This window comes from Azolla caroliniana, unplaced genomic scaffold, assembly GCF_043228905.1.
Source record: "Azolla caroliniana isolate FFs.n. ecotype wild unplaced genomic scaffold, voAzoCaro1.0.p SCAF_211, whole genome shotgun sequence".
NCBI lineage: Eukaryota > Viridiplantae > Streptophyta > Polypodiopsida > Salviniales > Salviniaceae > Azolla > Azolla caroliniana.
The window spans coordinates 7,168-22,557 of NW_028230646.1; the positions used below are offsets into that span (position 1 = coordinate 7,168).

The 15,390-nt window shown below is 36.2% G+C and overlaps 2 protein-coding genes across 3 annotated transcripts; both read left to right on the forward strand.

The window, feature by feature from the left end:
* Window positions 1–4,322: 4,322 nt before the first annotated feature.
* On the forward strand, window positions 4,323–10,964 carry LOC147848813 (cullin-4-like). 2 transcript variants are annotated; one of them, XM_087338076.1, is made up of 18 exons: window positions 4,323–4,934; window positions 6,018–6,133; window positions 6,219–6,565; window positions 6,657–6,837; window positions 6,920–7,042; window positions 7,340–7,627; window positions 7,711–7,836; window positions 7,936–8,037; window positions 8,131–8,184; window positions 8,263–8,369; window positions 8,540–8,600; window positions 9,380–9,511; window positions 9,595–9,732; window positions 9,939–10,019; window positions 10,107–10,187; window positions 10,275–10,355; window positions 10,462–10,583; window positions 10,698–10,964. In XM_087338076.1, exons 1-17 carry the CDS (start codon window positions 4,583–4,585, stop codon window positions 10,573–10,575), a joined length of 2,484 nt encoding a protein of 827 aa, XP_087194202.1. In that variant the 5' UTR covers window positions 4,323–4,582; the 3' UTR covers window positions 10,576–10,583; window positions 10,698–10,964. The 2 variants fall into 2 exon arrangements, with proteins under 2 accessions (XP_087194202.1, XP_087194201.1); XM_087338075.1 differs by having other exon boundaries at window positions 4,325–4,934; window positions 10,462–10,964.
* Window positions 10,965–12,384: 1,420 nt separating this feature from the next.
* Window positions 12,385–15,201, forward strand: LOC147848814 (uncharacterized). Its single transcript, XM_087338070.1, has 4 exons — window positions 12,385–12,634; window positions 13,763–13,876; window positions 14,032–14,136; window positions 14,656–15,201. The coding sequence occupies exons 1-4, from the start codon at window positions 12,460–12,462 to the stop codon at window positions 14,985–14,987; spliced, it is 726 nt and encodes a 241-aa protein (XP_087194196.1). The 5' UTR covers window positions 12,385–12,459; the 3' UTR covers window positions 14,988–15,201.
* The last annotated feature ends 189 nt before the right edge of the window (window positions 15,202–15,390 follow it).

The following is a 15,390-nucleotide window of genomic DNA, read 5'->3' on the forward strand; positions in this document are numbered from 1 at the left end:
TTGGGTTTTGTCTCTCTGCCAAGCATGTGTTTCTAGATATCACGGAATCCTGGGGATACGTGAAGTATGCATTGCCATAGCCATTGTAGATAAGATGCCTGGACAATCATATATATTCTGTTGCCAGTTTTTTTATACATTATCAAAATGAATTGATTGATAAGGTCCATTCAGAATTCAGATCTCTTTCCCCAAAAAACAAGTGAAAAAATGAGAGGCCAAGGAATGGTTTATTGCCAGTTTTGTAGCCAAACTGCGTTTTGGGGCCAGTATTCTGCCTTTAGATAATCTCCCATTTGTTTCAAAAAGCTTGACCAGGCTACGTTTTTTACTTATATCTGATTAAAGTATCTCATTCTGGAGAGTGGCCTATAACATATGGTGGTAAAGCCAAGATAGGGTGGGTGGAGGGGTTGAGAAAGTGCTTAAATTATTTCTATATTAGCATTTGTAGTTGAAAGTTTTCTTATCATTGATGCAAAAGTCATTGTATGCAATGGTCTCCATATGGTGAACACAAGAAATCTTGTGGCTGATTGGTTATGTTGTATATGTTTAGGGTAATGGTAATATTCAATATTATACATTTAGCAGAGTCCTATATGGGTATGTTGTATTCAGCTACTGCATTTTTTGGTTTGTTTAGGGTAGGGAATTCACTCTGACTGTGTATAGGTAGTTTTAGATATTTTTAATGAACTGTTCTTGTGTTAGTTGCATTGTCATGTTTTCCTTCAGGGGATTAGAAGTCTCGTTGGCTTGTCCTTAAGATTCTTTAAAGTTCTTTGATAAATGAAAAGAAACGAGTTTAATGCAAGGGAATTTAAACGTGTTTCATACATCACAGTCTGCAAACTGTCTTTTGTTACTTAATTATGAGGCTCTTGCAATAACTTAACAGATTGTTATTTAGTTGATCAACAAGGCTTTATGGAAAGTCCATTGATCAAGTAAATGTGTTGCTTTTGTGAGCTTGGCCAAATAATGTGATATTTATGATTCCTTCATATGTAGTTTAGTGTCCCTTGATTTCTGTTGTCTTTCTATTGTGGTGTTTACTAATGTGCACCTAGTTTACAGTTTAGGAAATTTCATACATTTTCCATTTTCTTCTATATTAAAGTCTACAAGAGTACAATTCCACCTTTTTAGCTTTGATTGCACACAATGATGGGTTCACATTATTTATAAAATTTTATTAAGGCATTACTGCCACTCAATTAAGAGGGCTATATCTAAATGCTGTAAATCATTTTCACTCTGCTAAATTGAATCAGTTGAGAGCAGGTAAAATCCATTGCTTTACCCTAAAACGCAATGTATATACCTTTCATTGTTTTTAAAGCCCTAAACCCTTACTAAAAGTTTAGGATTTACAGAGGTAAATCCTTGGAATAAAGCAATTCAGAACCCCTTTTAAAAACAAAATAAAACCCCCTTCATTGTTTTAATTCAAACCATTAGTGTGGTGATTTCAATACCATTTTTTGTACACTAGTGTTCAGTGTTTTTGCGTCATAACTATTCCTGTATCCATTGATTATAATTTTTTACATTGGTTCCATTTTATTTATCTCCTTCATTTGGTGTCATATTATCTCCTTCATTTAGTTCCATATTGTTTATATCCTTCATTTACTTCCATGTTATATATCTCCATTGAGAAATGAACTTATCATGTTGCAGTTTTCTTTTATGTATGCCAAATGTAAGAGGAAAATATATGGTTCTGTGGTGCATAATTGGTTTACCAGTGACAACGTCTACTTTTTGGCATAACTTTGTCAAACCATGGTTGATGGCATGCATGCAGTTTTTTTCATTCATTTCATCAATCACCAATCATTTGATTAATTCAAAGTAAATCTCGTTTTAAAAGATGTGAAATTGCATCTTGAACAAGATGTGATTTGATCTCTGCTGACAAACTCAAATATATGCAATTGGAATGGAAACATGAGCAATTTGAAAATCATAATAAGTGAAATGAGTTATTTAAGTGAATCATGAGTGTATCATGTATGGCAGGTGAATAGACTGGGTGTTGAATGGAAGGGATTGTTTTCATGAAATTGTCCAATATTTTTGGTGATAATTACAATCAGGAAAGCATCTATCTATCTATTCATGTAACAGTGGTAGGTAGACACCTCTCAAGAAATTGTTCAATATAAAGTTGCGATTATTATCAATGGTAGGCATGACAATGTCCATAGTATATGGTTCCACAAGCTCCATAAATGATATTCTTCTCTTATTTCTTTGCCAACATTGGCCTTAGCTATCAAATTAGTGATTTGCGGAGTACGATATTCACATAGGGGTTCAACTAAGTTATATTATATCTAATGATGGGGTGGTTTTGTAGGTCTGCTTCAGTATTGTGTTTGTGTTGCACAAAATGATATTGGTTTGATAACATCTTCATCTAGCTAGCTATGACATTCACATAGAGGTTTAAGTATTATATGAGCTGCTATGTGTAGAGGTCTAAGTAACTTTTATAATATCTAAGAATAGGAATTTCATGGGTTTGCAATGTTATTGGATTCATGTTGTACTAAATGTTTTTGGTGGTTTGATTTTCGTACGTTTGATGCACACTGCTTTTCTCAATGCAACAACATGGCATTTAACCATCCTACTTCAACGATCGTTCCAATTCATTTATTTGTTTATCATTCAAAAGATTACCCATCAATCTTTTGGTCTTTGAACAATTGGGACGTATATGAGACTTTCATGCACACATCTAGACACATGGTATTTTACTATGAGGCTTACTTGGGCATTTACTTTTATGGAAATCCCTATCTGTAAAAGTTTCTACGATTTCCCTGTAATCCTGAATAGTGTTACTTTTTGCTCTTAACAGCTCCATTGTATATGAAAAATAAAAACTTAATGCTATTGTTGAGATTTTGAATAGATGTATGAACTCTTGAATTTCTTGTGAATTGCTTGGTTTGTTTCTCATCATCCAAGAGATTATCTATCAACCGTTGGGTCTTTGAACAATTGGAAGGATCTCTAGAAGGCTTCGTTGTAGCTTTTTAAACTTAATGTAGCATCAACACACATACACACACACACTCACTCATGCATACACTTACTTCTTTTGAAAGTTATGGTGCTTACTTTGGTTACTATTTAATAAAAACAAAACTTGGTACCATTTTTTACATTTTGAATTGATTTCTTGCAAATTGCTATGTAACTCATATGTTGAGAAACATCCACATTGATATTGGCTCATTAATTGTGGAGTCCCATTTAGATGAGCTTGGTAGCTATAATTGGTAAATTGTCTTTGATTGCTTTCATGTTTCTCAAAATTCTCCTCTCCTTGGGTTTCAACCATGTTTACTTCCTGTTTCTCATGTTATCTATCTATTCTCCTCATGCACCAATGTTTTGCTTCAGACTCTGTTTTGTCACATACAACACTGATATTAGCTAGATTTTTGACTTAACGAGCTTTACCATAGGCTATATTACTTATTGTTGTTATTTTAAGCATTATTTTAAGGAAGGTGCAAACCTAGGTTTATATCAATCACAAAATGATTGTTGCGATATATGTGGTGTTGAGCATTGTAATTGAGATAATGGTATCACGTCAATGGAGTACCACATCAAATACACAATTGAAAAGAGGAAAAGTTGTTTTAGCAAGCTGTCATGAATCAGCTCCATGGACAATTCGTCCTAAGAGGGGTGTAGGGTATAGTCAAATGGTCTTTAATGTGTGCGTAATGCTGTCCTCACGGACAAAGGAAGGAGAGGAGACGATAGTTTAGCCACCTACACGTTGGGTTGGCTTTCTTTCGTTTAGTTTTTGTTTGGTGAGGATGCGCGGGGGCATTATTGTAAATACTGAGAACCGAAGGGAAGGGCATCGTTGGGGATATTTGGAAAGTGGACTGTGAGAGGCTATGCACCGTCTCCTCCTCCTCTTTCTCTTCTTCTTCTTCTTCTTCTTCTCTTCTTTACTTCGATCGGCCGATCGGGGGCGAAGCCCCTCCTCCCACAGAAGTGTCTCCGCAGCAGCAGCAGCAGCAGAAGAAGAAGAAACAGACGACTCACAACAGGTAGGAGAGAAGGAAAAATAGCAGAGTCCAGAGAGAGAGAGAGAGGGAGACAGAGAAGGAAACTGACAGAAAAGCAGGAAAGGACGCGCTTTCTTTCTTGGTTGTTCTTCTTCCTTTAGATTTCTTCCTTCCAGCTCCTCCTAGCACAGAAATATCTCCTCGGAAGAAGCAGAAAACGAAGCAGAAGCGCAGACGTATTCCTGCATAGGAACCGGAGAAGGAAAAGAATAATTAGAAACGGAAGCTGAAACTGAGATAGTGAAAGAAGTAAAAGCAGAGATAGTTACAGACGTAGATGTCCTAACAGGAAGAGGACGGAAAGGGAAGCAAGAAGAGCGCAGAAGCAACAAAAAGGAAGTAGTGAGAGTGAGAGTTTGAGTGGAAGCAGAAACAAGAAAAGGAAGCAGAGGGAAGGTAGAACCTAAAGAAACAGAGAAGGAAGGCAGTAGAAGGAGAGGAAATTGTCAGATAGATGCCAGGCCTTCCCTCCCATGTCTCATCCAAAGAGGCCATTAAGCCAGATTTCAACTAGCTTCAGTTCCTCCTCCGCCATCACGGTCCCCTCAGCCTCGGACTCTTATAACGACACAATGATCAAGAAACCTAAACAACAACAACAACAGCATCAAAATTTGCCTGATGGCCTTAACCCTAGATCTGATGGTGCACAACTCTTCAATCCTTCCGCAGGTGTAGGAGACAACGGTCCAGAGGATATCCTCATGGATATGAAGGCAGAAGGTTTATCTGGATCCTCGTCTATTTCTGGAACTGCTGCAAATCTCTCACGAAAGAAGGCCACTCCTCCTCAACCGAAACGATTAGTCATCAAACCTTTCAAAGGTGAGTTCTTTCTAAAATTGATCTTTGTTAGGGGTTAATTAATCAGTGTGCTGAAAGTGGTCTAGAATCCTAGTGCTTGGGAATATATGTGCACGTTCTGTCAGAAATTAAAACTTTTCTGGTTATGAAACAAAATTCAACGTAGGGAATATATGAAAGTTTATACTAAACTTTGTACTCAGCTGGAAATATTATCGACGGGAACAATATCCAGCTGAATCTGGAAATGTTACTAGCAAATTCCAGTAAATTTGCAATGCATCCCGATAAGGTCATGTTATGGTAGGAATAGTCTGCTAATGCAAGGTGCCATCATTCAGCAAAGTAGCTGCTTGAATTTTTCTAGGTGCCAGTTAGAAACCTTTATAGAGGAACCAAAATCAGAAAAAGTATAGTCTTTCTACAGAAATCCTAAAAAGTTTTTTGTTTTTTCTTATAATTTGCATTACATGGTGGTCTGGACATTTTCTATTCCCAATTACCACATCAAAATGGAAACATTTAAAACAAATTTGAAAAACTTAAAGAAGTTGTTCAATGAAAGTTTTGAATATGAAGTTTGCTCCAAATTAGAACTCAAGTGTCATATACTAACCACTTTTGTTATCTATGTATTATTAGCAGAGTGTGGAAATAAAATGGATTGTATTTTTCTGTTTTGTGCAAATAATCTACATAATGGCATAATTCACAAGAAGAGAGGATTGAAAATGATAGTGCTCAAATTTTTTGTGCATGTCAGATCATGTGTGATAGACATCTGGAAACTTATAGTTATGTAAATTTTAGGTGTATCTTTTATTTTGTAATATTTAGCCCATGTCTACTTGCTTAATTGCTTCTGAGTGTTACTTGCACATTTATGGTAATGAGTATCAATCTTTCACTAATGACACTCTTTCCAATGTGAATGGCATTCTTGCTCACTATAGTCAGTTCCTTAGGTTGAAGCAATGTAAAAACCATGTCTACTTGAATAATGCATTGATGATTGATCAGTGAAGATTAAGATTTTTTTAATTCTTAATATATTTATACATTGTGTCTGTGTTACAATTTTCTGATATATTGTATTTCTTTTAGACAAACCAAAGCTTCCAACAAATTTTGAAGAGGTAACATGGGCTAAAATACGGGAAGCAGTTACTGCCATACATTTAAAGCAGCCTGTATCATGCAGTTTAGAGGAACTTTATCGAGTAAGGAATTCGGAGTAGTTTGAGTGCTTTTACAGTGTAAAATTTGGATATTCATAAATTTTCAATTTGACTGATTTTCTTGCAGGCAGTCGAGGACTTATGCGTGCACAAAATGGCAAGCAATCTCTATAATCGGCTTCAGCAAGAATGTGAGATGCACATAGCTAACAAACTGCAATCTTTAGTTGGTCAAAGTCCGGATGCCGTGGTCTTTCTATCACTTGTTGAAAAGTGCTGGCATGATCATTGTGACCAGATGTTGATGATCCGTAGCATAGCGCTATATTTGGATCGAACATATGTGATACAGGCTTCAAATGCAAGGTCACTATGGGATATGGGTCTACAACTCTTCCGCAAGCACTTGGCGTTATGCTCAGAAGTAGAGCAGAAGACGGTGAATGGTCTACTAAAAGTCATTGAAAAAGAAAGGTATATTCCATATGCACATTTGCTTGTTTTAATACTAGCTTGTTGATGTGGCAATGGTTCCATCTTGACATCGGTAGATGGCTTGAGACAGACTGGGTGAGACTGTTGATCGGACCCTCTTAAAACACCTTCTTCGAATGTTCAGTGCTTTGAGTATTTATGTGGAGAGCTTCGAAAAACCCTTCATTTCTTGTACATCAGACTTCTATGCTGCAGAAGGAACTCGATTTATGCAACAGACAGATGTACCGGATTATCTCAAGCATGTTGAGGTTAGAAATGCTCATTGTTATTTTGCAACAATCGAGTGTCTGAAAAGGTTTCTAATTTCTTAAAGTAATCTCATACATACAGGTCAGATTACATGAAGAGCATGAGCGATGCTTGGTCTACTTGGATGCTACTACTCGTAAGGCTTTAGTTGCTACTGCTGAGAAACAGCTCCTTGAACGTCACACATCAGTCATTTTGGATAAGGTCAGCTACTATAGGTATCCTATGTAGTGGAAAACTCTTGACTTACCCCTGAGTTTTTCTTTACTTTCCCGTGCCTTGCGTTTTCATTATTTCCCCAAATGCTCCTGTCAAGACAAAAGAAGCATGTGTTATTTGAGCAAAATTTCAACTTTTTCTCCCTGTGTGGGGTTCTCCAAGGGTTTTTTGGAGAAATAATGACTCAGGGATTTGGGAAAATAAAGAACGATTCTGGGGTATTTTTGAAATTTTCACATACACTGGAATCCAGCTAATTTTATATGAAACTTCATCACACAGGGATTTAGTATGCTGATGGATGCAAATCGGATTTCTGACCTTCAACGAATGCATAACTTGTTCTCAAGGGTTGGAGCTTTAGAGCTGCTTAAACAATCACTAAGTGCATACATTAAGGCCTCTGGTAATGGTGTTATTATGGATGATGAAAAAGACAAAGACATGGTTTCATGGCTTCTAGATTTCAAAGCCCGTCTTGATATGGTTTGGGAGGAGAGCTTCTCCAAAAATGAAGCTTTTGCCAATGCTATTAAGGATGCATTTGAACACCTTATCAATTTGCGTCAGGTGCTGCTTGAATCATTATGGTTGTTTCCTGATTAGTCTAGGTTCTTAACCATTGTTTTCTCTCATTTTAACATGCAATGCAGAATCGACCAGCAGAACTAATTGCAAAGTTCATCGATGCCAAGCTGAGGGCTGGTAATAAAGGTACATCTGAAGAGGAGCTCGAAAGTACCTTGGATAGAGTGCTTATATTGTTCAGATTTATACAGGTTAGAACCTATATAATACAGAATTTAATGATACCTGCATTGTTAGTGTTTTTAACAGTTACAGAGACTGTTGACTATACTTTTGCTTGTGTTTACTAGGGTAAAGATGTATTTGAAGCATTCTATAAGAAGGATCTGGCAAAAAGGCTCCTTCTAGGGAAAAGTGCATCCATTGATGCTGAGAAGTCAATGATTTCCAAGGTCACTTGGTTTTCTTGTGTTTTTCCACATCACTGTGTTGCATAATGTTTTTTATTGGGTTGGATATGTAAAATGGCCTTGTTACTGCTACAGCTCAAAACAGAATGTGGTAGCCAATTCACAAATAAACTGGAAGGCATGTTCAAAGTAAGCTAGCTTAACAAATTATTACCTTCAGGGATATATTCACAGTTCAGGAGATGTGACATCATCTTTCTGTATCAGGATATTGAACTCTCAAAGGAAATTAATGAGTCTTTTAAGCAGTCTTCGCAAGCTAGAACCAAGTTACCTCCTGGCATTGAGATGAGTGTGCATGTATTAACAACTGGGTAAGGTGCCAGAAGCCATGTGATAAACTGATCTAGGATATGTATTTTCTTAGTATTCTAGAAGCAGTTTTTGTTTTAATTGTTGATGATTTTCAATGTAATTCGATGCATTTATCTCACCCATTGCAATGTCATTTCTTACTAACTGTTAGTTTTGCTTTATCTTGAAGGTACTGGCCAACATACCCACCTATGGAAGTTAGGCTACCTCACGAATCTAATGTGTATCAGGTAAGACCTTTGCGTGTTTAGTGCACACGTGGTAAGTGGATATTTTCCAATGTGACTTTTCTTGAATCTAGCTGGAAATATGGTGGGTTATGTGTTGTGGGAGACAACATTATAGGTATTGGAAGGGCCACTTGGTTATATCTTAATATACATAAGTAATATATGGGAGCCACTAAATATGGTGACATAAATGTAGTGCCTGCATTCTATTTGGTTACTTTTTTAAATTACAAGGACAATCCTCACTGACTCACTTTATAGTACAATATGTGAATGACATGCCATTATATTGTGAATTTATAGTGACGATGACAATAAATTTGTTGAAAGAGGAGACCATTCACTAAATTAAGGTTTGAAACACTAGATTAATGGCATAATCTTAGTGTTTAGAAAGTCGATGTAAATTTTAAAATGTCCTGGAATGTCTGTTAACTTTGGCTCTAGTTACATTCTGCATCCAATCAATGTAACATAACAATTTTATCATTATCATAATCTCTGTTGGTTTCTGTACGAAACATAACTAGATTGCCTTTAATGTCTCATTGTCCACCACATTAGATAGTTGCAAGATGGTCTTCTGAAAATGATGGGAAAGAAAAGTAATGCTTCTCATATGACAATTACGTTCAAAATCTGAAGTATAAAGTTACAGAAGGGAAATCAAAGTCATTATCCTGAAAAGGAGGTATTTTGGGGATGCCATTTGGTAACAGCCATATGGTTTTGTTGTATTGAAGTTTTTAGTGCATTGATCATTATTTATTTGGATGCAGGACATTTTTAAAGAGTTCTATCTAAGCAAGCATAGTGGGCGTAGGCTTATGTGGCAGAACTCTTTGGGTCATTGTGTTTTGAAAGCTGATTATCCCAAGGGGAAGAAAGAACTATCAGTATCGCTTTTCCAGGTATGTACATATATTCAAAAGCTTTGTTTATATCATTGCGAAGATTTTCGAATGTTTGTGCTGATTTCTGTCTGCATGTGTAGACAGTGGTATTGATGCTGTTCAATAGTGTTGATAGGCTAAGTTTCCAAGAAATCAAAGACACTACAGCCATTGAGGACAAAGAGCTTCGCAGAACTCTTCAGTCTTTAGCCTGTGGGAAAGTTAGAGTCTTGACAAAGGTATAAAATTTGAACGCATATAATTAATTTGAAAGGTAAGATGTTTTTTATACATTCCATGTGTTGTTATCTTAGCATATTTGATCTGCTTCCATGATATTGTAGTCCTTTTACTTTGCAGCTTCAAGGATGAATGACTAAAGTTGTCAAGAATCGTGAGGTCGAAGCTGTTAGCATGCTCTAATTACCTTCTGTGCTTTTTGCAGGAACCTAAAGGAAGAGATGTTGAGGATGAAGATTCCTTTGCTTTCAATGAAGATTTCGTTGCCCCCCTTTTCCGAATAAAGGCATAAGCAATGATCTCTCTGCTTTTTAAGGCAATGTGTCCCATGTTGAAGATCAGCATTATAACTGAACTTCTTTTATGGATGTAGGTCAATGCCATTCAGCTGAAAGAAACCATTGAAGAAAATACAAGTACAACAGAAAGGGTCTTTCAGGATAGACAGTATCAGGTAATCAAAAATCATAATGAAGAATTCCTGATTAAGAGTATTCTTGTTTTATGAAATGGTTTGAAAGTTACGTGGGTCTCATTGCAGATAGATGCTGCGATAGTTCGCATCATGAAGACAAGAAAGGTTCTGAGCCATACTTTGCTGATAACTGAGCTCTTCCAACAGGTTGTGCGTCCATTTTTCGGGTTTCTTGGATTTAGATTATTCTGTGTGTGATGTATTGCCGTAAATGCTTATGTAACGAGCTTTATTATTGTTTGGTTGTCTATAGCTCAAATTTCCAATAAAGCCCGCAGACTTGAAGAAAAGGATAGAGAGCTTGATTGATAGAGAGTATCTGGAAAGGGACAAAGGAAACCCACAGATATACAACTATCTGGCTTGATTCTACAGGTGGCAAATTTGTCTGGCTTTTCAACATGTTCTAAAACTTCTTTCTGTATCTTAAAGATATACTAGAAGTTGCCTGAAACACTTTGGGAATGTGATGTTGTGAATGATCCTCAGGATACGAAAAGCAAAGCTTCTACATTATGTGCCTTTTTGCTATATTAGACAGAAAGGAGCTTGATGAAGAGAAATGGAGAATTTTGTAGAAAAGAAAGGGGATCTGTTTTGTAAAACTGCTTCATGGCAATATCTAGTGTGTTTATTATATACAAAAGGTTCTCAAATTGTCATGGGGGAAGTCACCTGGCATATGATAAAAAACTTTCGAGTGGAGTGTAAGGGAAAATATCAGCACTGTTGATTTAATATTCGGTTTTTTCCTCATTTGTGTGTTTATAGGTGGTTAATTGGTTACAATTTTTTGTATTTGTTTGTTGAACACATTCTTTTGCTAGTCATCTCTTGCATTGATTGGAATTTTCTACATAATAAACCTTGTTCCCAAGCCATTTTCTTTGTAGAATTCTTGTGATCAATGATGGAGCAAATGACTATTGCCTAGGAAAGTACTTTGCCATCTGTAGGAAACGACTATTCACGAAAATTAACATTGTAATTTCGAAGTTTTGCTAGATTTCAAACTCATGAGCCTTTTGCACAAAGTATATGTTATTACCTCAGCTTACTTATGATTGCAAATACTACTGTAATGTTTCATAATTGTATATTTGTGTTATGGTTTCACCTGTTTGTGCACCACTGTTTCCCAGCTTTAATGTTGTATATCATAAAAATCTATACTTAGTTAACAAACTCTTTTTTGTTTGACATTTCAATAGGCTATTAAACAAAACAATAAAAATGTAGTGTGAAACTCAATTTGTGGCCTAGTCAAGGAGTCAATGGATAGACCAAGCCTAGTCCCAAGCTTGAACTCCCATTATCAATCATGGGATGTATTCATGCTCATGTTCATTTCTAGGGAGTCTGATATATACTAAGCTTCCAAGTCTTTCAAAGTCTAGCCTTTGTTGCCATACCAAAATATACTATCTTATTCAAGAATGCCTTTTGATTACTACCTTCTTCATTTAGAAATACCAAACCTTGATGAAAGTGTAAATTCACATGAGTATTAGTTTCAACTTTAGAAGTTCAAATTTATGTTTGTGTTGTTTTAGTGATAGCTTTTGCTTTATGATGTCATTGAATGTTTGAGTCTCAAGCAATAGGCTTGATTTTTTGTTCATTATAAAACTAATTATAAATTGAGCTTGAGGTAATTTCTTTGGAGAAGTTTGGCATACAACTCTTGCATTAGCCATGTCTACATAATACAAAAAAAAGCAAACAAAAAAAACAAATTCTTCCACTAGTACTATATGCCAAATGAAGAAGAGAAAGGGATGCGTCTAATAACAATTGGATAAAAGGTATTAATGAAACATTAACTCTAGCATGGGTAAGTAATTTGTTGTGATGTGATGCCCAATGACATATGAATGGGCTACCAAGGATCAACGATTAGGAATGACATCAACAGAAACTAGTGTCAATTAAGCTTGTGAATATGTATGCATATATCATCACAAGACATGGAGATATGAATTGGCGACATTAATTAAATTGGGTAGTGTCAATTAGCTTGTGAATATGGATGGATATATATATATCATCACAAGAGATGCAGATAAGAATCGGAGACATTAGGTGGACATCCGGTGCGTCCGAACGATGAGAAGAATTTGGAAAAGTGAGTAAGGGTATCTCCTATAATTTCCTTAACCTTTATTTCGTCTCCTCCTCCTCCTCCTCCTCTTCTTCTTCTTCTTCTTCGTGGCGGAGCTGGCCCACTGAAATTCTCTCCGTGTTCTCGATCATGGACAGAGCAGACGCAGAAACAGGAACAGGAACAGGAACAGATGATGGAAAGGTTCACCAGGCATGGAGTCCTCCTCCACGCAGTCATGGAATCAGTCCCGCAGGAAGACCTCTGGACTATCAAGGAGGCCAGGGATGGCCTGCTCGTATCGTTTCTCGCTCTCTCTGTGCAGGTTATTCCTTTCTCTTGTTACAATTTTGTTTCGCCATTCAGAATTGCATTTCTTCTTCTTCTTCGTTTTCTTTTCCTCTTGTGTACGAATCTTCTGTGAAATCGTTTCCTTGTGCTGTCGAGTTTCGGTTCTGTATATATTCTCCGGGGCCGGATTTTCTGATTGTGATTGTAACATCAATTTCTTCTAGTATTGTGTTTCGGCTTGATTTGATTCTCTGAAGAAGCATCTTCCTTCTTCTCATGTGTTTTATTTTGCCATGTATAATTCAGAAGAGAATTTTTTGATCTTTTGATAAATTTGTTTTATTTAATCACTTCTTCTTTATTAGAATGTGAATTTCTCTAAGCAGTAGAAACAAATCAATTAGAGATCCAAAGCTTTATTTTTAGCTGCACCTCATTCTTTGGTAGACATTTTTCAAGGTGTCTTCAAATTTGGTTTTCTTGATCCATGTTTTTATTTTGATTTTCAAATCGCCAGAGGTCCTTCCTCATCTTCTTCTGTTTTTCTGGAGTCTATGAAAGAATCTTTTGAGTTCTCACTATGCTTCACTCCAAACATGCTGCTTTCTTAGTACAAGAACAGACTCAATCTGAGATTAGAAAGCATAAATTTTTAACCGTAAATTTTTATGTGATTATTCATCTTCTTCTGTGTTTCGATGAAAATTTGCTCTTTTCTTGCTATAAAAACATTTAAAAAAACAGCTCAGCTCAATTCGAGATTAGAACCATCATTTTAACTGTAATGGACAATCTCTTGTGGTACATATAATTCAGGGTTGGCTGATTGATTGACTGATAGAAATTCAGCCTTCTTTGTCTCCATTGTTCAGATTTGGTTTCCATCTGGAATGATTGTTAATGATATTGCTTGTGTTTCTAAATTTCAGTTCACTATAGTGTTTTGATAGCCAAAAACAATTTCAATCTATGGTCAAATACAACACATTGCTTTGGTCAACTCATTCTTGATATTATTTTTTATACTCTTGTAACTGGCACGTGTGACTTCTGTAATAGCATAAAATGTAATTGGTAAACCACTGCAATTATAAACATGGACCCGACTTGGCAAGTCAAGTGCTTGAAAACTCACAAAAATCGCTTTTTGGATTTTATTCAGCTGCAATTGGCTCAGTAGCTGGTGTAGGCATTGGAATTTATAAAAGACAACCCCCTCTACGTTGGTTTACATCAGCTGGAATCAATTGTGCCATAGCCACGTGCTGTTTTTGTGGTATAGATACGAAATTCATCAGTTATTAAACCATATATTTGCTTTATCTAGCTACCCAACAGAGCTTCAATTTTATACTGTGAATTCCTAGTTTTAGGCGAATAATATGTCCAATCAAGTTCCTGATTTGCAAAATGTTTTGTGTAAAACTGAAGGATTTCAAGAGTTGACACGTGAACTTAGAGCTGCTGATCCAGATGATTGGGCAAATTTTTTTCTTGGAGGGCTTGCAAGCGGTGCTCTTCTTGGCAGGATTCATGGTTAGTGCTAATCATTAAGAAGGAAACATTCTCATCTTTCTTCATGTAACATTTTCAAACATAATGAGGTGCTGTGAATTCCATAGAGTGAAACATTAAAAGCCGAACAGTGCCTCATAACATGAAGTGCTGCTATTATATGGGTTTTGATGAGTTAAAAATAAAGATCTAGAAGACATAGTTGCAAGAAACCGTGCTTCTCCTGAAACAGAGAAATGACCTTTGAGCGATAAGAAGATAGGGAGAGAAATGACCTTTGTTTTTTTATTCTCTTACAACTTGAACTTATTACATACATATTATGCATACGAACATCTGTTATTGTACTGGGTAAATGTACAATTACAATGTTGTACAAAAGCAACAAAAACTATTACCAAATCCTGGTTAGCTTTATTTAATAGTAGTCCCTATATTTTCAAAATTAGTTCTAATGTTTGTCTAAACTCAACAAAGTAGCCTTAAATATGTGTATGATTTGGATCAAGTTCTAACATGAGCATGTCTCACTCATTACAGGTGGCCCTTCCAGGGCTTTACCAACTGCAATTGTATTTGCGACAGTGGGCACAGGAATTCAATTGGCTTCACTTCATGTAGCTGAATACAGATTACGGCATTTTCTCAACAAGGTTGATAAAGAGACAGAACCTACATCTAGAATATCAACAGATATTGTCACCAGTGTAACAAAAACAAAAGCTTGGCTAGATTTTGAACTACCAGAATGGTTTCCTATTAAAAAATTTGATGAGGAGGCTGCAAAGAAACGTGCTATAGAGAGAGAACTTCAACGTAGAAAGCGGCTTGAAAGCTTGCATACGGGAGCCTTTCCTGTAGAAGATCATTGAGATAAAAAACATTATATGATATATACCGTCATGGTAATGTAGTATACATAACATTAATGATCATTTTGGATATAAGCTGCTATTAGAAAAAGAGGTGTTTATCATTCTTGAGGTTCCAGATTCCAAAGACACAAATGGGCAAGCCAAATATATGTTGAATCTTTCATTCTGCAATATTTGAACTCCCATTATGTCAATAAAGAGCCTTTGAAGAGGTGATGTATTACTTTTCTGTTTCCTGTTTCCTATCTTCCTGTGTTACTAGATATAGTATTGTAAACAGGTACTCTTCTCACCAATCCCGCCAAACCCCAACCTCACCACATTGGTGCACATGTTACCAATACCATCACATAGATGTAATATGCTGAACTATTTTGAGTGAAGACTTACTTTTCCTCCC